This window comes from Carassius carassius, chromosome 46, assembly GCF_963082965.1.
Source record: "Carassius carassius chromosome 46, fCarCar2.1, whole genome shotgun sequence".
NCBI lineage: Eukaryota > Metazoa > Chordata > Actinopteri > Cypriniformes > Cyprinidae > Carassius > Carassius carassius.
Window position 1 is genome coordinate 6762315 of NC_081800.1, and position 25404 is coordinate 6787718.

A 25404-nucleotide genomic window follows, 5' to 3' on the forward strand; every position below is an offset into this window, starting at 1 on the left:
GTCTTTTCAATGTTTTTTATTGATTTTATGATGCATAATGGGTTTTGTAAGGACCTTGATTTAACACAAAGTGTGCTAGGGATGTCTGTATGAACATATACATGTGGTCCTAGTTGTTGCCATTCCACTATATATGTACACACATGCATTTTTGGGCAAAGGGCAGTTAAAATGGTTGTATAACTATAAAAAGTTGTTTGTTTTTACCATTTTAATAATAATTCACAATCCAAAATGCAATATGGGATACCTAAAAAGTCTATAATTTGGACATTCGGACAATAAGAAGTTCGACTTATCCAATTAATTTCAATCAGCATTGCTTGAGGTTTGAGTGTGTAGGTGTGACCTTAATAATAATGCATAGACCCTTTAATAAATAATAATTATTTGTTGTGAGTTACTCAAGCACTGCCATTCTGCCTGTATGGAAACGTGCACAATGAAAATTTGTTTGAAACATTCCTGATCGCAAACCACGGAGTTGTTACTTTAAAGCAAAGATATTTGGGAGCAGTTTAAAAAAATGCTGATGGATTTCATATTTAAGTTGCTCTCCATGTACAAATCTGCTTATAAATCCAGCTTGCTTGTTTTTGTAACTCTCGGTGACTGTTTTACGTCATACAAATCAATGAGAGACTGCTCTTACGACCCATAACAGAGACGTTTTTATATTTTTTTTTAAATGCTAGCCAATGCCTTCATGTCTGCTTTGGGCATAATCACATTGCAAATCTGGGAATTAAAGAATCAAAAGTCTGTCACCGTGTCTCTTTTATTTGATTCTTCTCTTGCACTTTTCATTTTGCTTATCTAGAGTTGTAAAATGCTCTTTTTTCTCTTCGTGGTGATCTGTTCTTTTAGTCGGTGGGAGATTGTGAGGGTCTGTCCCTCAGGCTATGTTTGTACATGTTTCGGTGTTCTCGTGTGCGTGTGTTCATGTCCGTATTGTCGTGCCTAGTGTGGATCAGTCGCATGCTTTAGCCCTTGATGGGACACTTTGAGAAAACGTTGCTCACAGACTCTTCCCACAACCACCTAGTGGACAGTACATGAGCATCAGCAATCTTTGTAAAGACGTCAAGGGAACCAAATAGCTCTACAGACTTACCATGTGTGTTAGCAGCTCTGTACTGAAACAAATGAGAAAATAAAGGCCTTTTAATTACACACATCTCTGTTTGTGGTGTTATTATATTAACACTGAATCCCTTATGTTTGCTTGCTTTATGTTTGACCCACAATTACAACCTGTTTTGTGGCTTCAGAAGCAGATATTTAATAAAAGCTGGTAAGAGTGACTTGCAAAACCCTTCTATTTTCCAAGTATTCTTAATGTAGTAAGTATTCTATTATCTGTGTACTTGTATGGGTACAATTTCAATTAATTTCAAACTATTTCAAACCTCTTGGGACTAAATTCGGCCCCTTTTTAGTTTCTGAAAACGTACTTTCAGTGTAACAGTAGTAAATATTCAGTACGCAGCTAGTTTTGTGCTTCTTTATTATCTGTACTTTATGTACTGTTGGTCTACAAGTTCTAGTTGACAGTTTATGAAGGTACACATCAAAATATACTCTCAGTAAACTACTAGTTTAATAGTTTTTATGCAGCAAGTCTTCTTTAGGTGAAATTAATAAATAACCATATAATGTATATGATGTTATTTACTTATAGTACTTAGTATGTAGTATAAAAGTAGTATGAAAGCTAATAAACAAGTGGTTTACTGGGAGTATTCTTTAGTGTGTTCTCAAAGAAAAAATAATTATATAACTAGTAAACTAACCAATAAGATCACTTGTAGGTTACTGTACTACATTATACTAATTTACTCCCAATTTACTCCCAAAAAGTATTGAAATAGTACATGTATAAGTATACTACTTGTCTACTGATGTTATTACATTTATTACAAAAAAAAGTACTAAAGTAAAGAACTTTATACAGTAGTTTACTTAACTTTTTTAAGTCTTTTGTTGGTCTGATGAGAAATGGCTACTTGATGGAACTTATACATATTACACATGAATTAAACAATAGAACACTTAAACATAAGAACACTAAAAACAGGAAATACATCTCAGTGAAGTGTAAACTGAAAATGGTGGAACCTGGGATGATGTCTGTGATCATGCAGGCAGACAGAGGGCAGCACTGTACCTAAAAAGGCAATTGACTACATTATCTGTATTTTACAGTGTGTTTTTAATACACAACAAACACAATCATAAACAAAGTGCTGTGAGCATTGGTTCAAGATTACAGGTTGAAAACTGGACAATGAAAAGCATCTGAAATGCCATATTATGTGTGATGTGTTTCTGTTTTATCCTTATAGATACTATTAATTACAAACAAAAAAGCACCAATAAATATAAAACCCATTCAATGGTTTCACGTATCCATTCTTCAGCCCATCAGTTTATATATAAACACCACAATTGTAAAACAGGACAAATGGGTTGATATGTGGAAAGTGGTTTCTCTTGGTGGGAACAATCCTTTTAGAAGAACATACTGGAGCGTATTAGACCAACTGACCGCTTCTGGATAATTCGATTGGATTGATGATCAAATATTATTTAAAGGAATGGTAGTTTGTTCAGCTTCTCCCTGCTGAAAAGACCACAACAGTCGGTGACCAATGCTGTGGTTTAGCTGCTTATCCGTAGTGTGCTGGTGCTTCTTAACAAGCAAGAGTCTTCTAGTCAGCCAGCTTCATCAGAAACCTAGTTGACCGGCCTCACAAACTAATTTTAGCTGGTCAAGAGAATCTTTATGCTGGTTCCACAGATAGACTAGCAGTAATCTGGTTCCAAAAAGGGGTTTTCATGACAAAGAAGAACAATTTTGCATTCCCCAAAGAACATTTACATTTTAGAACTCTTTTCTAAAAGGAAATGATTTTTCCTTAATGTGAAAACATTTTTTTTGTGGAGCCACCAATGCCATTAAAGACCCTTTATCTTTAGGACTATTAAACCAGGCTGGGCCAGCATGGACATTTCTGTTGTTTTTCAGCAGGGATTCTATCATCTTCTACACTGATCCTGAAACATTTAGAGTTTAGTAATGGCTAACAGTGAGAAAACATTCCATTGATTTGATGATTCTATGGGAAATTTCTCAAAATATCTTCTTTTGCGTTCCACAGCAGAGAGAATGCCGTACCGGTTTGTAATGACATGAGCAAGTAAATTATAACAGAATTAAAAAAAATAATAATAATAAAGCTGTGAGAATCTCTGGAGCTGATGCACCAAGAGCAAATTACCCAGCATGACAATGGTCAGTTTGAAGTCAATGTGAAGTTCTCAGATTTGGTGTCTCTCTGTTCAGTGTTTCTCCTCCTCTCCTCCCCTCCTCCAGCCGGTCGTCCTCACTTGGAAAGTTTGCTGATGACTCTGATTAAAGCTCCATTCTCATCTTTGAGCCGCTGGTTATCAGACTTGAGTTCTGTCAAAACCTGAGATTAATTAAAGGTGAGAATGAGAGAGAAGAATGCTTTTGATTATTGACTTAAATATTTAATGGTCATGTGGCGTCAAATGTATATGAGATGGAAATGCACCGTATATTAAAATATTTTTTTCTAGACCACAAATTCATTTCTTTGGGTGTAAAACATTTTTATGAGAGAAATATATGTAATAAAGCATGCAAACATTGCTAAACCATAAAACCACAGAATATGATTTTCAAATTCACCTTTCTAAAGGAATGGCAGCTGGCAGTGGCATAAGAATGTGTACTCATGCATAGAGAGGTTCACCTCATACTCCAGTAAAATATCATTGCCAGAACTACAAAAGCTTTAACAGCCTCTCATGACTTCATATTACATCTGTCCAACTACTGGATACAACAACAAAGCTTTTTTGTGCTCCCTTTTAAATGAAATAACCAACACACACACCGAAGCGCACAGCAACATGGACAGTTCTGGCTTTCTGCACATGAATATGATACAAACTGATGTCATGTTACATTTTAAGCAATAAAAGGCACAAATCCCATGTTATTTAGAAAAAGAACTATTAGATATGTATTCTATTGTAGTTTCAATTTTACAATTGTTTTTATGTTTATTTTTTATTGCTATATGTGTTATACGAGTCTGTAATGTCATCTCTAACCAGATGTGTTGACAGAGACTAGAATGGCACACTAAAGAGGATCTGATTTGATTTGGACATTGCTGGAGTATAGAGACCTTTGGTCATTAGTTTGGAAGATCTATAAATATCTTCAAAGCCGCTGCCTGCAGGAGGAATGTGAGGAGTTGCCCTTCCCCAAACCCAGGATAAAAACAGGGAGAACGAAAGAAGGGACGATGAAGCTTTCCCAATGCAAAACAATGAGATGAAATGGAGAGACCTGCCTGAGAGGTGAACAGCAGCAGACAAAGGAAGAGGACTACTGGGTGCAGCGGAGATAACAGGAAGGAGGAAGGGACAGAGAGAGATAAAGAGGAGAACTAGAGATCATCTGTCTCAGGGAGAGAGGCCGTCTGAGTGAGGCGAGCGAGGGAGTGCAGCATGGCTTTATTCTCCTGTAGGAGGCTCGTGTTCCCCCTGCGGAGAGCCTGTAGTCGAGCCAGAGCGGGAAAGGTCTGGAGATACAGAGAGGGCCGAAATCATAACAGCGAGTGTTTGGGACCAAAAATGAACAGGTAGTTTGTTAAAACAAAGTCAACATGAAATCAAACGTTATTTTTACACATTCTTATTGTGTTTCTAATTTATCTTTGCACATTAATCAGGAGAAAAGTGTTTTATAATTGTTCATCCAAATGTTATGGTGGCCCAGAAGTGCATATTTCGAAGAATGTTGGTAACCACACAGCTCCAGTTCCAATTATTACTTCCATTATTATTATATAAATTCAGTAGAATGGGGACCAAAACAGTTTGATTACCAATCTTCAAAATATCTTTGTTGTGTTCTGAAGAAGAAAGAAATGCATACAGGTTTGGAAGTTCACTGTTTAGCTGAGCTAGCTCTTAAACTAACCTAAAATTTAACAACTTAGTAATGCAAGAATATGCATGTATATAATGCAATGCTTCCCTTCAATTATCCATATCTTTGGATCATCTTAAATTAACCTCTGTTAAAGGAGAATACGCCAAGTAAGAATTTCTCTACCACCTGAAGGGCTGCATTAAATCTGACAACGTGGTTTAATAAAGTGTCCAGTGGTCTAAGGACATCCAAGGACATATATCGTGCCAATCTTTTTCAATGGACACTTGAACTTTGCATAATAATTACTACTTTTAAATGAGCCAATCAGTTTGAGCAAGCCTTTCTCTGCCCTCTTCAGTTGTGTAACAGTCTAGAAAATTCTTTACTAAATCTAAATACTGAACAGTTTTGCCTGTACCAATCTTTTTAATGAACTCTTGAATTTGGGACCATACACAATACGGAGATCCACTTATTGCTCATCCACTTATGGCCAATTTGCTGTGCCATTTCTCAGTCACCATAGAAAGTGGGCTAAAGATAACATAGGTTTTAAACTAGATGTAACAGGCTAAAGATTTTCAAATTTTGAACAGTTTTTACTCTAACAATTTATTTATTTATTTATTTTAATGGACCCGATCTTACAGGCACTTGAACAGTTAGACCAAACTTTATCAAGTTAATTCAGAATTTCTTACAACCATTGCAAAACCCCTCTATATGGCCACATTTAACTGTAAAAAAATACTTACATTAATTTACATAATTATAATATGAATCTTGTTTTACTCGTAAATGTCACATTAAAAAGTAAAGCACGTATTTCATGCTGACTTTAGAATGGGAATAGAAATATAAGCATGCAAAGACAATCAAGTGAGGACATAAATCAAATGTTGGATTAACTCACTGACACACAGAACATGCAACTATAGTCATTCGTAAGAAAGGATAAAGAGGACAAGTCTGCAAACATCTTCTTGACCACTTACTTAAAATCAAATCAAGTTTTTAATTATTGGAGAAATCCCCACTATGTTCTTGCATAAGCCTCACACTGTGCATTGAGCGGCGTGAGGCATCTGTGGTCAACCTCAGAAACTTCCTGAACCAGCATGTGGAGAAACCCTGAAGTCTGACACCATTTCCAAATGTGGTTTCACGGCTTAGGGATCTGGGACCAGGCAACTGAGTTTCTCCAATGCATGAACAACCAACAGAAAACTGCAAGGCATCCTTTCATGATTCATCGTTTTGTCTCTACAAAGAGAATCTCTTGCCAGATATCTGAATGGTTAACTCCATGAAATGACGTACTGCTTTGACACACAGAGGTTGGCATGTCTTATCAGCCAGCACAGATAGCCAGTACAAGAGCTGTTTTGCTTCAAGTTATGACTCAATTTGTCACAACATGGCTTCTAGATGGTGTTGAGGACAAACGGCTCTCAGCTCTTTCTGCTGAGCCATTCCTTACTCAGTAGAATTCCATTACTAGTAGCCTATGCTGTATTCCCTGCTATCTAACCTAAAGCAACATCCATCAGAAAAATAAAATCAATTTGAAACACTCAACAAGACATGACTTGCTAACAGCTGTTTTCAGTCCACTTGTTAAGTCTGATGTTACACGCCACCGTTTCTGGGTCCAACTGATCCCAAATGCTTAAAAAGTGCTAATATACATTCACAGTGTGCTGTAATACTATTGAAAAAATTATAATCCTAACCTATAATAATCCTAAACTGATACTTAGAGTTCTTAAAAGGTGTGCTATAAATAAATTGAGCTTAAAAGAGTTTGCTGTTAGCATGATGCTTCTAATGTCCTTCTGAACAAACTATAAGTTCATTAAAAAGGCATTTGCATAACAACTGTTACTTGTTGCATAGGGTGCTGTAGTAATGACATATTTTTACACAAACCAAAAAGGTCGTATCACCCTGATTTTGACAAACAATAAGATCTTTCCTCTGACTTTGGCCTTTTGGATTATTTTTGGAGTTTTATGAGTCTTACACTTTTTATTCATCATTTACGAATTTAGATACCCAAACACAATCATCAGAAATCAAAAGCTAAACGTAGACTATGTAGTCTCATTTAGCCACTTGTTAACATACAAAGTTTGTGGGTATTTCTGAAATATTTTACATCCTGGGTCATCTAGTAATTAGGGTAATGACAACATGAACACAGCATTTATGATCAAGATTATGTTTGCCATTTGGATCATTGCAATGCATTCTGGGATTTATATCACTTTGCCACAATGAGTCACAGTTTTTCATACAGTGCTCACTGTTGTCTTCATTGGACAGTAAGTCTGTTGTTGAGGAATTACAGTAAGAGTTATTTTGAGAGCATTACAGAAAAAAAGAGAGTAAGGATACAAATCTGTGACTAAGAATGATCTACAGTACATGACTCACACCGTGTTGTAATGGGTGTGTTTTGGTGTGTGTGAGCAGGCAACCACGCGTGGGGCAAAACCACTCACCATCTGCCCCTCTTTCACCCAGTCCAGCTGAGGATGAACTCAGGGCTGGTAGCGAAACCTCACTGAGGGCGTCTGCTGGGGCAACAGTGACATCACTGATCAAACAAACACAAGTGCTCCTCATTTCTCATGTTCATTAGCTCAATGAAGTGAGAGTCTGTGTTTGAGAGTGTTTGAAAAGTTTTATAAATATACACTATTAAAAATAAAGCTTATTCAATGGTATTCCATCAAGAATATTTAACATTTATGAAACATTGCAAAAAAAAAAAAATAATAAATAATGTTAACAAAGTTTCTTTAAAAGATTTTTTAAATGTTCTTCGGGCCATCCAAGATGCAATAGATTTTTTTCTTTTTTTTCTTGAGTAGAGCAGTAAAGAAGATTTTTTATCTTAAACTGTGGTGTTTAATGATTCATAAAATGCAAGTCAATGGCTACCGTCACTTTGAGAGTCAAAAAAAGCAAATCAATCAGCATAAAATTAATACCTGTGGCTCTTGATGATATATTGAGATCTTAAGAAGCAAAACAATCAGACTGAGCAAAAACTGAACATTATTTACAACATTGTTAGCTGAATCCAGAGCCTCAGACAAAGAGGGAAATGAGATTATTTCATGCAAACTGGTTCTTTTGGACAGTTTGTTTCAATGAAGTGGTTCAAAAAAAAAACTAAAGATTGATTCGTTTGTGAACCCGACATCACTCTAGACTCAAGCCTGAGGCTCTGGATTACATGTAATAATCTTAAATATTAATTATGTTTGGGGTTTTTTAACAGACTGATGGTTTCACTTCATTGGACCTCAATATATTTTGTCAGGAGCCACAGGTATTAATTTTGTATTCCCTGTTATCCTTTTTTTTTGCCTCTCAAAGGGACAGTAGCCATTATTTAGCATTTTATGAATCACAAAGGACCACGGTTTCAGCTAAACAATCACCTACACCTACAAACCTTGTTACCTCAATTGCAACATGGATCAATTATCCGACTGAACCTGGCAGACTACAGCAGCCTCTGATATCTCATCTGCCTCACATAGATTTGGCCTTTCAGATATTTGGCGCTGTGTTTTTCTTGGCCCATCAAAATGCCAGCTATGTGCAATTACTGCTGGAATGCTGAACAAAAGTCGTGCCGTGTCTCTGTGCTGGATTCAGTCCGGCCCTTGCGTAGCTGGAACTAGGTCACCGTGTACTGCTACAGCTGTGAGATGCTGCAGAGCCAAGAGTAGTGGCCATGACTTGGTGTGGGATAGTAGCGAGCATTGTGGTGTCTAAGATTGGCTAACATGGGTCAAAACAGGCATGGTAGTTACACTAGCTGTTAAAATCTTACTATAAGTGATCTAACCTTTTCAGCCGTTAATTCAAACAGACTGCCCTGGTTAGCATCTTTGAACATGCTTTCAAAAGTCTCCCCAACTCAGGTTAGGATAACACAGCAAAACCACATTTAACAAACATTTTCTTTTTACCTTAAATTCTTCTTCCATGTCCGAAACCCTCTTCTCCAATGCTTCTTTTTCCTACACATTCACATGGGACGAAAACGAATAAATAATACTGTTACAATCTTTAATCTATAAAAATATATATATATATATATATATTAAATAATTATTTAAATGTTATTATTATAAATTTTTATGCTTAAAGCTTTTATTTAAATAATTCAGTTTTAATATTTATCCAAATGTAGTAATTAAATTAAATTAAATTAAATTAAATTAAATTAAATTAAATTAAATTAAATTAAATTAAATTAAATTAAATTAAATTAAGTTTAGTTTAGTTTAGTTTAGTTTAGTTTAGTTTAGTTTAGTTTAGTTTAGTTAAATTAAAACCGTTTGGAAACTTGGGTTATTGAGCTGCTATGAGGATGAATATCAATTCAAGATTCAACATTGAAGAGGAACACATTTAATTTTTTTAGAAAGTGTCTATAATGATTATATAATGATTACATATACCCTTTTTTCTGATTCAAATACAGTGGACCTCTCTGATATCCTGTCCTGCTTCTGAAAAAAATTCACGGAAAGATTAATGAGCAAAAGAGAATAAATGCACATAGAAAAACAGTAAAAAGATAACACTGTAAGGTCATATTCAAAGCAAAATATGTATTAAAAAACCTAATTGTTTTAATAAGCACTTACTGCTGGACCAGTATCTAAATATATTATTGGATTTTTACAGATTATAATTCCATACAGATGCTGTGAGCTACACCAAAGGCCAGACCTTTGGAAGCCTGATTGGATTCAGAGAGCTGGGCAGTGCTATTGTTTCTTAATACAGGTCCCACCTCTTGGCGGATAATGGTGATGATTCAGGCCACAGAAAACCACAGAAAATCTCTCCTCAAATACTGGGATTGTCCTCTAACCTGTGTGACTCTGTCAAGCTGTGAGCGGATTTTGGTGAGCTCCTGCTTGCTGTCCTCCAGTCGAGACTTCAGCTTCTCATTCTCAGTCAGTGCATCCTCATACAGCTGATAAAGTCAAACAAACCAGGGTCAAATTCATCGGACTAATTTAGCATCTCCACTGGGAGCTGCTTTCCTGTCGCTGGTCAACAGACGACTGCTAATGGTATGCACTGGAAAACACACTGGTATTCAGAGATATACTACTGTATTTTGATTTGACTAGGTTTGCATATATGCAGTGTCCATGTCATAAAATACCCTTGTCTCTGGGTATAGTATCTGAGGATTGAGGGATAATAATATCTAATATAATGAACGTGCATTAAGTGTTTTATTAATCAAAGTTATCCTGACCTTCTTATAGTCCTTGCTGGCCGAGTCGTCCTCTGTTTTGCTCAGAGAGGCGAGTCTGTTCTCTCTGCGCGTGAATGTGGTGGTCCGAGCTGACTGTCTGTCTGACGCAGTCTCCACTCCACTAGAGTCTGGCCTGCTTATAACATCAATCACCAACTGAGTGTTGATCATTCCAGTTTTTATGCATTTATTTACCAGTAAACAGAAGCATATTAAATAATGTTTTTAGACAAGGAATAGAGCAGCTTACCTTGAGGCCCGGTCTTGCTAAAAAAAAAAAGAAAGAAAGAAAAAGAAAACTAAGTTAGATAAAATGCTGAGGTTGTCATTTAAAATAAAGGTGATAGCCACATCACTTTAACAAAATAATGTACCATAATATTCTTTGATATACAGTACCATATACTGTATATTCAAGCACATGATTATGCTAATCATAGCAACGACTGCACCCCCGTGAAACAAAAATATGCAAAAAGAGTGCTTACAAAAATAGCATGCTTTAAAAGAATATATTTATGTGCAAAATTAATGTAATGTTTTCGGACACTTGTGCAATTCATTGCACTTTAGAGTGCTTTTTTGACCCACTTACAGTAAGTCTGTCTTCATGTGCACTTTCATTATTTATCTTTGAAATATTGTTAAAATGTACTGCAGAAAGAATGCACTGACAAAAATTAATTGTAAATTAAAATATTATGTTAAAGTGCTCTTATTATGCCATTTTTAGGGTTCCTAATATTGTTTTGGGAAATGCATTTAAAATGCATTTAATATCACCTAATTTCCAAATGGTCCTGAAACGATTCATTTGAAGCTGTTCTGAGATTCAGTCTCTCTAAACCCCTTCTTTTTGTGACCCTACTCTGCTCTGATTGGACAGATGACCCAGTCTGTTGTGATTGGTCTACCAACTCCAATTTCAATGTCGCATTTGAATTACTGACAACTCGTTTAGGCTGTTCAGAGTTGATCCTTTCAGTTGAGAGACAATAACTTAATTTATTGTACACTTTTGCTTTACAATTTTGCAGGTGGTTTACGTTCACATACAGCTACATCACACACTGCATGATAGACAATATTCAAAATGGTATGAATATTCAATATTCATAATATGGGCACTTTAAATTCAATTTCTATTGAAACTTGCATTTCATGTATTTAAAATATTTGTAATTACACATGATGAAAGATGCAATTTGGTGCATTTAAAATACATTAAAATGTAATAAAAAGTAACACATTACAGTTCACATTATAATTGAGTACTTTACATGAGCTTTAGTATTTTAGTCAACACCTTAAAATAAGTATTCTTCATTACAGCACAACAAAAGATTAGGACTGAGGTCTGACTGAGTCTGCTAGGCCTCTCAGTCGGTCAATGAGAGTCTGTCATACAAACGCCTGGAGCAAGAGCATGATATCATGTTGTTGCAAACTTGTGCATATGTGTGCCTGCAATAAAAACTCTCACACCAACTCCAGTTTGCAATGACAGCAAAACAGCTTATTTTTAGGAGGATGTGTGCTTTTTGGTCATTTTTAATAAATTGTTGCTAATTTTTGTCCACTAGCCATTACTTTACTACATTTTGCTCGTACAAGCACATGAATCAGTATGTTTTTATGGGAGCTTATTTTGCAGACAGTAAATCTTCTGAAAGAACATTTAATAGGTTTCCATTTTAGGTGCATAGTCACAGATTGTAAACATCACTGTCCACCATCACTGTCTGGATGACCTTTTTTCCTGAGGATGTGCATAGATGGTAAATGACTCGTGTAAAGGTCTGACAGTCCTAGCAGAAACATCCATAACAAAGATGGCAAGCTACAAGCCACTCATAATTTCAAGTAGTTAAACTACAGTCAAGCTGCTCGACGGGTACAAACTCCACACGGGTCTGGTAATATATTCTCATTGCGTCAGATTTAAGGCCGTTCGGATCAGAGAGAAAGAATCTCCTCTGTTCCTCTGCTAAAGACAGCACATCCTGTTTGGACACTCGGCAGCACATTTGATTATTCATCAGAGAGGAATAACAGTCCACTGTCTGAGGGGGACGTTTGAACAACGCCAAAAAAGGTCATGCTGAATCAGTCACTACAGCCGGACAACGTTTGGGATAGAAGGCGAAGAGCTTTTTGTGTGTTCATGAAACTAATAACAGTAAATGAGATCTGTTAAATGAGACGTTTCTTTAACTGCAGGAACTGTAATCACTTTTCACGCTCTCATTAGTTTAATTGGTCCACTAATGATGTCTAACTGTGTATATACAGTATGTACTTTCCTTGAGAATTCAGTTTTGTCCTTTTTTTCCCCACCTGACAGTCATGATCATTCTTTATTAAACTGTGCCTGAATGTGCACTTGTAGTGTACTTCAAATCTTAAGAGTACATTTTTTTAATCTGTACTTGCAGATATTATTATTGAAATCTAGGCCACTCAAGTGTACTTAAAGAGACACACTTTCATGACTGATTCTTATCACACTTAAGTACACTTTTAAAAAGTGAACGTTGTTATAATGTTAAATGAAAAGTTTTACTTTAAATAATCACTTTAATAATATTTTGTTGTGGTGTAAAGTACTCTTATTTTTAAGTGTTGACTAACATACTAAAGCACATGTACAGTACATTACAGTACAGTACCTGCAATGTGTTATCAAAATTACATTTAAAGTCAAAATATTTTAATATTATTATTAATATACATTTGTCAGCACACTTTAACTTTATTTCAAAGACAACAGACGCATTTCTGAAATGACATATACACACAGTATGACAATCAGACCTACTTAAGCAGGTAGAAAAGCATTTTTAAGTTTAGTTAACTACATGTATATATAAACTATCATATATTTTCACTGAATTGCAATTAAGATGCTGTTAAGGGTGTGAAAACATTACATTCAGTTCACACGTATATTCCTTCAAAGTATATTATTTAAGTGCTGTTTTAAGAGTATGCTTAAGTGCATTTCTTCTTCACAAGGGGTTGCATAACAGCTCAAATTATGTTTTCCAACTTTTCATTAAGGAAATGATGGTGATGGAAATTACAGTACATTTCAAGGAATAAAATGGCTGATTCCTATAACAAACTAAAGCAAATGTTATAACTAGCTTTTTAAGGATCACACTCCTCTACTAACTAAGCAATATTTCAATCTTTTTGCACATTGACTTGATTAAAAAAGACACAATAAAAATGTCCACATCACATGTCTCATGTTTAATTCAAGCTCTGACACTACTGTGTCTTTGCTAACAAACAGCTGTACACTACTTTTGAATTAAAATTTATTAGCGGCAAAACCGATGCTCATACAGAAAACTATGGCACAACTGATTGGTTTATCATACTTTTATTTATACATAATTTAATTATGTTTTTTAATGAACATTTTAAGAATGAAATGCTGGGACAGTGTAAAATGACCAAATCTAGAAACGAAAAGTAGATACATAGAAATATAGACATACAAACTTTAGACTAAGTTATATTTTTTTTATTATTTTAAAAATCATTTAAAATTGTAAATCAACCTAAAAGGGCTGTATAAGAAACACAAAGAATGACAAATACGAGTATATGTGACAGTGAGAGTAGCTGAATATTTTATTTTCTGGCATGATTCTGTGGTGTTTTTGCATGGAAATAAACAGAGGGATGAGAGCATGGCCCCTGGCCACTGGAGAGACGCGCCAATCTGAACGTTTACACAGTATTTCAGAGACATCTCTCCTTATGTGGTTATACAGAACGTCCCCAGAAACCTGCTCTCTGACCTCATCATGGCAGCACTGGAGGAGAAACAGAGCTTGACCTGCACCGATAACTTACAATAACTGCTGCAATATCCGTGGCTGCTCTGTGCTTTACTGGCAATAATTATGATATCTCAAAGTGAGGCAAATATTCCAGTGTTTACATGTAGCCACAACAATAAAATTTGCAGAAACGTTCACAGTGTGTGCTGGTGGTCTTGTTTAGTTCTGTGTGGTCACATCATGTGATGTAGATGAGGTCTGCATTTAGTGGATATGTGTTTTGGTGGTCCTGTTCTCACGTCGGGTCATTCTGGGATCTGAAGTTATCATGATGCACAATGTGATAATATGTCCCCAAATAGGACATTCTCTTGGATTGGCATCTATTGTTGGTCCCGAAACAACATTCCTATCAAAAAACATAAACCAAATCCTGGCCACCCAAAACGTACATGAGTTTGTTTGTTCATCAGAACAGATTTGGAGAAATGTAGCATTGCATCACTTGCTCACCAGTGGATCCTCTGCAGTGAATGGGTGCCGTCAGAATGAGAGTCCAAACAGCTGATAAAAACATCACAATAATCCACAAACAATCCAGTCCATCAGTTAATGTATATGTATTGTGAATCTGAACTGTGTGTATTGTGAAGCAAAAAGCTCTGTGTTTGTAAGAAACAAATCCACCATTAGCTTTTCCAGCTAAAATAAGGGTCCTCTATTCATAATATTGCTTCTTGCAGTGAAGAAGGCATCTCATCTGAATCAGGAGAGAAATATGCACAGATCAAGCTCCGGTTACAAGTGAAAACAGTCCAAAACTGTTCTAAACAAATATGATGGTGGATTTTGACACAAGAGGACAACAGGGGAAGGACTTTAAAGATAAAATGTCTTAATGATTTGTTTCTTACAAACTTCACAAGAAATTAACTGATGGACTGGAGTGGTGTGGATTACTTGTGGATTATTGTGATGTTTTAATCAGCTGTGTGGACTCTCATTCTGACGGCACCCATTCACTGCAGAGCATCCACTGGTGAGTCACTGATGTAATGATACATTTCTCCAAATCTGTTCTGATTAATAAACAAACTCATCTACATCTTAGATGGTCTGAGGTTGAGTCAGTTTACAACTAAGTTTTATTTTTGGGTGAACTATTCCTTTAATGCTATACTTATCCTCCAAATCCTATCGTTTAATTAGTGTGTTGATCCAAGAACATGTCCTAATTGGGTAAATCACGACGAGTCTTGTGCTGTTGTGGGGGGGGGCATCATTACCTACGGGCACCGGGCGGCCCTTAGCTCACTGTCTACAGAGAGAAAGAGAGGAGGGGAAATAGAGGGCACACTTTCACTACAGTAAACCATGTAAGGCAGTGCGGATGCTGCTGTGCACATTCCATCCTGCTAGGAAAAATAACACTGAATCAGATTAATTGGGATAGAGGCATGCAGAAGAGGAGACATGCTAACCCACTGTTTCATTCTGATCAAACTCACACTGTCAGTTATACAATCACTTTTGAGATGCATCTTGTGTAATCCAAATTGTCAATCAATTTTAAAGTCTATTAAAGAAAATTTTATATTTTGTGTCAACGTGATCTCATGAGAATACGTGTGTACTGACACTAAGCACTTACTGTTGCATGGATTAATTGTAATCATTATGTAATAAGAATTTTATCTATTATATATATATATATATATATATATATATATATCATAACTGTATATATCTGACAGTTGTTATTAAAATATTATTGGTAGCATGTAATATTATGTGTGTTATTAATATTATTAGGTGGTGTTTGATTGCACATTATGTGAATTTATTGTGGAATACTTTTTGAATTTGTTTCATTTTTTTATTATTTTATTATTTATTTGGTCATGTGTTGTTGAATTGAATGATTTAACAGGTTATTATTTAAGGATTGTTGTTTAGGGTATGAAGTGTTGGGATTGTAATATCAACAAGGTGGGATAATAATAAATGGTTTGTTCTTCGGTTTTTCTATATTTACCTTGGTTTATTCTTAGCATATTTTAAGGCCCTTTTATAATTTGATTTTCCTTCAGGGGCTTCAAGTCTTAACTGAGTGGTCAAATCCAAGGAATTCACACCCTGACTGACAGAGCTCATCCTTTTCACTATTACAGATCTGGGAACAATTACGTCAATTCTCTTACAGTGGATGAATGGGGATTTGGGTAAAGCTGGATCAATGCAGCAGGACAACTGTACCTTCAGTGCACATCAAAGGCATGTGAACTGTGTCGGGTCACAGCATTAACACTGCAGTGCTGCTAAATCCTCCATGCGTTGAGCACATATGAGCTCTATAACTCATATACACTATGAAGTAACAGACGGAGACTGCTTCACGCAGCTGTGGGCTTCACCCTGATCCCATAGCTCCACAAACTGTAACATTTAAAGGATCTGTCTCATGCTGAAGTATTTATACACAACCTCTTTAATCCTCTCTTTCCCCTCATCACTTCATCCCTCCTTAGAGAGCCCACTAGTCCAGCTGCCAGCTTGCAAAATGGAAAATGTGAGCATCACCATGCTCAAAAAGAGTATTACAACACACAAGTCCAAAAAAAGACTTTTCTGCTTTGCAGATCGTTCTCTTCGCTGCTCCCACCGCTCTTTGTATGATAAGCCAGATATATTAAGAGAAAACAAATCAAGTCATTTGTTTTCATTAGTTTGATTACTTTAAAAGGGCTGGTTTCTTCTGATCTGTTTTGTTCGAGGAACGGTTCATTGAAAAGAAAAAATAACTTTCAAGTTTCAAACCCAAATGAGTTCTGTCTTTTACACTGAAAAATGTGCTGTTTCTCTTTTCCTTCTAATTACAATAAATCAAAACTTTCAAGCATAAAAAAGGACATTAATGATTCATGATTCATTCAGAATGATTGTTTTGAACTGAATCAACCAATCCACTGAACAAAATCTGACTTCTTTATGAACTTTCATTAATGCACTCTGAAAAAAATGTAAATGTAATAATTGTTACGGAGCTGACAGAACAGGAAACATGCGGATCCAGAAGCAAAGCTTTATTAGAGCACATGGTAAGACAGGCTAAGATCAGACACCGACAAACAGGAAGAGAGGAGACAAGACGAAGAGTGATGCATATCACTGCGATCAATATCCAACAGGATAGTCCAATGAGGTCACCCATATCCAGGCGATGATCAGGCAAGGGGTAGACAATGTCCAACAGGGGCAAGACTATAGAGGTAAACTAAGGCAGGCAGAAGTTCGAGGCACGGGATGAAACTAGAATGATTAAACAAAAGCAAAGACACGAAATGAAAGAAACTCAGTCAGGGAAACAACGCTGCAAAGTAACTAACGCGCTCGAGCGCTAAACACTAACAACACTCGGCCCAGGTGAGCAAGAGTAGAGCGTGTGAATTTGCCTCAGATGTGCATGTAATCAGGGAGATGCATTGTGGGAACTGTAGTCCAGGGTGATCTGTGACAGTCTGTGAGGTGCAAGAGTCAATGTAAAGCCCAGGCAAATTCTGGTGGCGAATGGAGAGAGGGCTACAAACCAGGTTCGTTACAGAAATAATATTTCTTTTTTATTTTAGTAATTTTATATTCTATTGCAATATTTATTTATAATCTTGAAATGTAGTGTTTTCTTGTAAAATGTTCTCCAATAATTGAACAATAGTTTTATTTACAACTTTAAAAAATACAGTGTATAAATATATATTAAAAAGAAATTGATAGTAAATTTACAAATATATAGCAAGTTCACAATTAATTAAAAGTGAAATTTGAAGTAGAGAGACTGGACTAGTATTCACTTGTAAAAAAAAACAATACTCCACTAGATGTATTTATGGCTTCAAAATTGTATTAAATTTTTTTACAGTGTACAGTATAGTTTTATAAACCACTATTGTGTTATTTTTGTTATTTGTTTGGAAATATTGGATTCACTTTTATACTGAAAGAGTGGACAGGATCCTGCTATCACAAAATCACATATTGTGTTGGATGTGAGAAAAAGTTTCACATTTTGGATTGACATGAGGGTGAGTAAATGTGAACGACCCTTTTACACACTCATTTAGATGTGTTTGTCTGTTTATTGCCCTGTATTGTGTTGTTTGGTGTACACAGGGGTTAGAAGACCACTGTGTTTATTCTGTTGCTCTCTGTAACTTTCGCTCCCAAGGAGACCTAATGCGCTCTGCCTCCACCCGACATGGAAACTTCAAGCCCACATGTGCAGCTTTTTTGATGGGGTAAAAAAACATGTTATAATGAGGAAACAAAACGTCATGAGCATTTTCTTCAGCTAATATTGTCCTATTATCTGGTGAGCCTGCATGCCGTTACAAGCACTAAACATGAAACCTCTGTAACAGTGTGCAGAGCAGTGTTGGGAAGTAACTAGTAAAAGTATTCTGTATGGTAAACTTTGCCATAGTGTGACAGATGTTCAGCTGCTGTAAATATAGTGTTGCTTTTCCAGTTACAGGCTTTTTTTTTTTTTTTTAACAACGGCAAGACCAAATGCTACATCACTGTTTTGATTCACTCTGGCCTAAATAAATACTTTTACAGGTAGTAGAGACTAATTCTTTGCTTATTCTAATTTGCGATAATGGGTTTATGTGACGTTTGTTATACATGTATTTTGAATTCATTTAATTTAAAAGGTAGCACTGCGGAATTCAGCAAAAATATCACAATACGCCTTAGTGCAATGATCAAATCATGAATATTGCGATTTAAATAATTAAATAAATGTATGCACTGCATGTTTCGGAGTGAAGCGCAGGATTGTGTCATAAATGAGCAGCTCATGATATGGTGCTTTCAGCATCTCGGAGCTGTCGCAATATTTTGGGGGGTTTTATTTCAGTATTTCTTCTATTTTTATTTCTTTATTATTTTATAGTCATATGAATGTATCATATCATCTGCTACAGTAAAGGTAGTAAAGCTTGTAGTGAAGCAAACTACCATCTCAAAAGAGTTGCTTGACTAGTTTTGTTCACACAGAACACATTTTTCACAAATGCAGGCCGGAGGCATGAAAGATGAAAGAAAAAATGTAACCAGACTTCTTTCAGCTTGAGCCCCGTGTTTTCGGAATGCCTTGTCAAGCACAAGACACTGCAAAAGATGCAAGAAGCAAAAGCAGTGGACAAAGACATACTTATAGCACAGTTACATAGAAAAACAACAGGAAAACATATTCTGGATAAACAGCCCCTCAATACGTTAAGTTATGAATAGAACTTCTACCTTGACAAATTACATAGTTGCAGACAGAGATGTGGGGTCAGTGATGTCATACATGAAGCAGGAGTTTTATGTCAAAATATGTCACAACTCAAAATTGTCTGGTCTCCCTTTATTCAGTGCTTGCATTACCTTTCTAAAGACAGAATAGCTACAGCTCCTGCTGATTTTACAGGCATTTTTTCACTGAAGTAAACACAGTCTTTACTGGTCTCGTTCGCTCACAGACTTTGAGTTTGTTTATGGGGTTTTGAAGTGGCAAAAGAAAAAGTGAAACAGCGAGTGTTTCAAATGCTGTCTGATTATGAAACAGTACATACTGGATCCTGGTAGCACTTCTCGAACCCGGCATTTGCAAGCCACCTGGAAGCATTATAACTCAATGACCGTGCAGGACTGTCACACACAGATATTGGTATGGAAGTAAAATAATGACTTATGTCTTTGAAACAAAAAAAGCATGCTGAATAGCTCTAACTGAAAAATAATGCATTGCATTAACAGTACTTGCATTTTAATGCCTTGTATTTCCAGGGCTTGCATTGTTAGGTCCTGAAATTTTATATAGTTGTTCATTTAAGCTGTGAATATTTCAATTCAAAATATTTCACCAGCCTTTTCATAATTAAAAAATCAATAATTCATATTCACGTTCCAGAATTCACTTCCAAAATATTAAATCGCACAGAATTAATTGATCGAGAAGCGTTACTCGTCATTGGGGAATGAAAGGGCGAATTATCTGCCGAATTTTAACCACTGAATTTGTGGAAACGAATTTGGAAAGTGAAATAAAATGGACTGAAATTTGCATGTCGACTATTATACATCGTATTTTTAAACCGATTTAATATTTTGGAAGTGAATTCTGGAACGTGAATATGAATTATTGATTTTTTACAACTATATTAAATTTCAGGACCTAACAATGCAAGCCCTGGAAATACAAGGCATTAAAATGCAAGTACTGTTAATGCAATGCATTATTTTTTCAGATAGTGCTATTCAGCATGCTTTTTTGTTTCAAAGACATAAGTCATTATTTTACTTCCATATTGGCCCTAGATTTTGCCTCTGTGGGACACATTGATAAAAATTTGAACTTCTAAATTAACTGCTTCTATACAAGTTTAAAATATTATGTATCATCACTGAATGAACCTAAATACATTATTTATACCAACAAAATATTAGACATTTCTGTAAGGCAACAACTGCAGTTTACAGTGCAGTATTATACATGCGTTTTTAGACAACATGTAATATTTGTACTTGAAAAAAAAAAAACTTATCTAACAATCTGAGCAAATACAAAAAAACTGTGATTAAAAAGGTGAAAAGAAATAAAAAAATAATAATGACCACCTGCAGTGCCTAAAATATTGATTTATTTTCCTCATAGGTTATTTAGCAGTGTTTACCAAGATAAGCATCACTATTACTGTACCCCACATTGGTTAGGGATCTGAACAGACCCATAACCCTAAATATTAAACTTCACAGTGTATCTCATACTGCACTGTTTATGTTGAATGATTCCTCAAATCACATGGTTTCTTCAAGAGAGGTGTCCGTTTACTTTTACCGCATATCTAAATCAGTCTTATGATTTTCATCTGGTGGACAATAAAACACCCAATTAACTACCTAGCAATGCATTAGCAAATACAAATCAATCATTGGCAGCATCCACAACACCCTTGCATCGTGAACCAACAAACATTACACATATTTTCTTATGAGCAGTCATGGCCTAATGGTTAGTAGGACTTGTAACCCAAAAGGCCATGCCACTTAAGAAAAATTGAACAAGAACTTCCAAAAAGTTTTTACATTTTTTGTCATCTATATAACATCAACTGAGTACTGTACCATACACTAAGGATTTGAAAAGCACTGGAGCCAGAGTCATTTAAAAAGTGAGTGAAGCATGACCTCCCACTGACTCCCACTAAGTCCAGTGTATGAGAGAGACACTGCAGCTCTGTTCACTCACTGATGTCACCCTCAATCACAGCACAGCACTTCTTATCAGCTCACAAACACGCCATACAATCACCAAGAGAGCAGTGAGTCAAGCTCCTTTACAACACAATGACTGATTCGTTTGCTCACATGTTGTAAGTTTAGGACTATTTCATGCAACTTTGTTCATACTGCATACTGATTTACCAATGAAATCAGCTTTGTTTCCTTTAATCCTGTAAAGCTAGCGTGTCATATCTCATGCAGACATGTCCAAGGCTTCTAAATTACCAACACAAACAAAACTTTGCTGAAAAACCTGTTGTACTCAATATACCACATGCCTTCTGTCGAATGATTGATGTTTCATACTTTTTTAGCAAATACAGTTGTAAAAACGTCAGGTTATGGTTCACGTGTCATTTTGCTTTGAAATGTGTACTGTAAAAGTAAACCTTATGTTTATATTATAAGCAATATTTCAAGATATATTTATATAAACCATTCTGCTTTTGAGGAATGTTTATTTGTTCATCTCTCAATCCTCATTATACTGCACTGCATTACATGTTTTGATAAGCACAATAAAAAATATAGTTTTGATAAAACTAAGCATTTAAATATCATGATTCATCCAGTGAAAATGGTCTCGCTGATTTACATTTAAGCTAAATTAAGATTACAATTTCATCTTACTTTCTGGGCATAAAAATATGAGGAACTGTATGCATATTGCATAATTATGGCATATTTTTTGCTCAGTTTGGGCCTCTGAATAAAACTGAGTTTCCTCACGTTTGAGATTCATATAAGCCTGATGTTTCAAATACAGTATGATACAAAACAAAAAGCACATATGCATTAGATTTTTTAGACTATATATGTATATAGTATACTATATAAACTGTCCTATTTAAAACGTAAATAGTTTTTTTCTGACTATTATTTCATATGTCTGGCTTTACAGGGTTAATGACAGCAGCACTGGAGCTGCATGAACGGAATAAATTCGTGCAAAACTCGATGATCACCTTCCCAAGTCTTTAAAACATGATCAATGTCACGAATTGACTTGAATTTGATTAGTGACCTAGAAATACTGCAGAATCTGACATTTACCATGGATTTCTTTGCTTTAAATTGCTCAAAATCCTTTAGCACAATTTGTTTCCAGATTTGAATGAAAAACTAAATCCCAGATTTTCAATGTGGACTTTTGGACTCAACTAGCACTTGAAAACCAAAATGTTTAACCCATAAAACTTGCTTTGACTGCTGTTGAAGACAAAAAAATAAAAATAAAAGTAGCCTAAACATTGTAAAACGAGGACATTTGTATCCTCCAGTGACAAATGAGAATGTAACGTCACATCAAACATCAGTGTTATTGTGTCAAAGCCAGCTGGCTCTTACTCTGGATGTTTTGCTGCTGTAGGACGGGGAGGAGGGCGGCGAGTCCGACAGGGACTTTCTGGGGCGAGAGGAAAGGTCCTTGCTGCGTGAATAGAGCGATGACATCTCTCTCCTGTAAGATAGGAAGACCTGTGATAGACCCGAGCAGCCTCTCACACAGCCGTGGAGACGGACATGACTGCAGGACGTGAACAGATACGCTCAACAGGTGCAGACGGGCGCGCGCGCGCGTGCGTCCAGAAGAGTCCTCCTCTCCGCAGTGTGTGCGCTGAGACTGACAGCCGATCTGTGTTTCCGTTCCTCCTCGAGCCACGGCGGTCATTAGAGGAAAATGAAAGCAATTAGAAGCACCTCTCTCTCCGCTTCGCTATCTCTCCTCCCTTTATATCCGTCCCACTCCCTCACTCACTAACACATAAACAACAGTGGCGTCTCGTCTCGTCCGGCTGACGTGCTCTCTGTGACACACACTCATACAGACGCACAGTGAGAGCTAAATAAGGAGAGGACTTTGCTTTGTTAACTTTACAGACTGAGTACAGCCTCCCTCACGTTTCTGTCTATTTACAATCACTCAACAAAAACACTGAAAGAACAAAACTGTTCTCACTCGGTCCCACTCAGCTCCGTCACTCTCTCACACAATATCTCTCTCTCTATTTCTCTCACACACACAAACACAGAGAGAGTGACGGAGAGAGAGAGAGAGTTTCTCTCTTCATAAATCTCACAGTCCTTTCACTTATTTGTTCTCTCATATTCCTTCTGCTCTTTCTCTGGCTCAGCACCAGCTGCTTTAGTTCACTATTATTTCTATTAAACACAGAAAAAGATTGTAAAAATGTTACAGAAAAGTTCTTTTCATTTGCTCACCTTCATGTTCTTAAAACTAAAGGCGAGATTTTGAAGAAAAAAGTGCTGGTCACTCTTTATATAATAAATGAGCCCCGGAGTTTTCAAGCTTTAAAAGGATGCTTTTATATATATATAGAGAGAGAGAGAGACTGTAGATTGACTTCAGAAAATATTTAATATGGTGCATGTGTAATATGAAGTGAATTTTTTTAAGCTTGAATTCTCAGCCCCCATTCATTGTAATTACTGAAAGGAGCCAACAGTTCTGAGAAAAGAAATATAAAAGAAAAATATGTAAAATATGAGGATGATAAAATTACAACATAAATTTTATTTTGTATCAACTAATCCAATTTCTTTTATTTTCTGAATAATGTTTTCTGAAGTTCCTGTGATCGTACTTTGATTCTATTTTATTTAAATAGTTTTTTTTTTTTTTTAGGCTTTTCTGTCTTACACTTTATTTATTTAGTTAATGCTGTTTATTATTATTTTATTTTAACAATATTTTAAAGTGAAGCCAGGATCGATGCATTTCAAATAATTTGTATATTATATCAAATAATGGTATAGTATATGTAGTTATGAAATATAAAATATATAGGTACCATCATCCTTTAATGTCTAAAACATTTTTGACAGAGTTTCAAAACTGTACAGCAGATGTGGACTGGCCCAAACAATGATGAATGCATGAGTCCAAAAACTGCTTACAGTGGTCCGGCCCCAGCTGCCCACTAGCATTTCGCAGACGTGTGTCTATGAAATATGTCTGAAATGACATTTGAATGAAGAGGCTAACTGTCAGAGCTCATGTGAGTTAGAGCTCTGTCACAGTGAAGATCAGTTCACATCTTGTCCTGCACTCCCTTCAACCACAGCCTTCGTGCCAAACTAAATATGACAGATTACTGACACTGAAGCAGACAGGATGAAAAAAAAAACTCTCATGCAAAAAGATACACCTAAAACATTTTGTTTTAAAGGAATAGTTCACCCAAAAATGAGTATTTGTTGAAAAATTTGCTCCAGAGGATCCAAATTTGCTTTGGATCTTCTGTAGTGAATGGGTGCCGTCAGAATGAGAGTCCAAACAGCTGATAAAAACATCACAATAATCCACAAGTAATCAACACCACTCCAGTCCATCAGTTAATGCCTTGTGAAGAAAAAAGCTATGTGTTTGTAAAAAAAAAAAAAGGGGGGGGGTACTTGTGGATTATTATGATGTTTTTATCAGCTGTTTGGACTCTCATTCTGACGGCACCCATTTATTGCAGAGGGTGACCTTAGGGTGAGTAAATTTCAACTAATTCTCATTTTTGGGTGAAATATTTCTTTATTTTACTTTATTATTTAAAACCTGACAATTTACTTTTTCGATTTTTCAAGACACAGTTTGTGGTATTCACTTGTATGAATGTCTGCAGCACAAACGATGCAGGATGAAATAGATGCTGAAGTTTAATTTTAAGGTAAGGTTTCCTCCAAATCCAGTCCAAGCACATACGTTTTGGAGCTCTAAAAGCAGTTCCCATGCTTTCTTTCTTTCTGTTTCTTTCTGGCTAATAATGAAAGAGAACTCAAAGCCATCTGCAGAGGTGAATCTGAGCCATAGAGTGCACCTCATCACATCGGCCACAATTGCTTTCCTTTTCCACTGGCCTGGACGTAGTAAGCAGGTTGAAACTGGCCTTAGGAGACTTGTTTAAGACAGTGGATTTCAGTCTGGGAGCCAACGTTTCAATAGCTGCATCTGTGTTTCAGGTTAAGCAGACTTGACCTATTCTTCTTTTCATGACGTT

The 25404-nt window shown here is 36.0% G+C and overlaps 1 protein-coding gene across 7 annotated transcripts; it reads right to left on the bottom strand.

The window, feature by feature from the left end:
• Positions 1-2161: 2161 nt before the first annotated feature.
• Positions 2162-23281, bottom strand: LOC132129161 (protein phosphatase 1 regulatory subunit 12B-like). 7 transcript variants are annotated; one of them, XR_009428446.1, is made up of 8 exons: positions 22745-23281; positions 10525-10541; positions 10275-10410; positions 9879-9983; positions 9460-9510; positions 8965-9015; positions 4389-4619; positions 2162-3473 (listed from the first exon to the last, which is right to left on the bottom strand). XR_009428446.1 is itself a non-coding variant. In XM_059540643.1 (8 exons), exons 1-7 carry the CDS (start codon positions 22847-22849, stop codon positions 7519-7521), a joined length of 501 nt encoding a protein of 166 aa, XP_059396626.1. In that variant the 5' UTR covers positions 22850-23276; the 3' UTR covers positions 2164-3473; positions 7480-7518. The 7 variants fall into 7 exon arrangements, 5 of the variants coding, with proteins under 5 accessions (XP_059396626.1, XP_059396629.1, XP_059396625.1 ...); XM_059540643.1 differs by lacking the exon at positions 4389-4619 and adding an exon at positions 7480-7554 and having other exon boundaries at positions 2164-3473; positions 22745-23276; XM_059540646.1 differs by lacking the exon at positions 4389-4619 and adding an exon at positions 7480-7551 and having other exon boundaries at positions 2165-3473; positions 22745-23274.
• Between the last annotated feature and the right edge of the window lie 2123 nt (positions 23282-25404).

Excerpts from the sequence above, each read along its gene's own strand:
- LOC132129161 (XM_059540642.1), bottom strand. The coding sequence starts at position 22,849 with ATGTCATCGCTCTATTCACGCAGCAAGGACCTTTCCTCTCGCCCCAGA. Across the intron at positions 9,511-9,878 it reads AGCTTGACAGAGTCACACAG|AAGCAGGACAGGATATCAGA; the intron begins GTTAGAGGACAA and ends AATTTTTTTCAG. Across the intron at positions 3,474-8,964 it reads ACATGGAAGAAGAATTTAAG|GTTTTGACAGAACTCAAGTC; the intron begins GTAAAAAGAAAA and ends AATTAATCTCAG.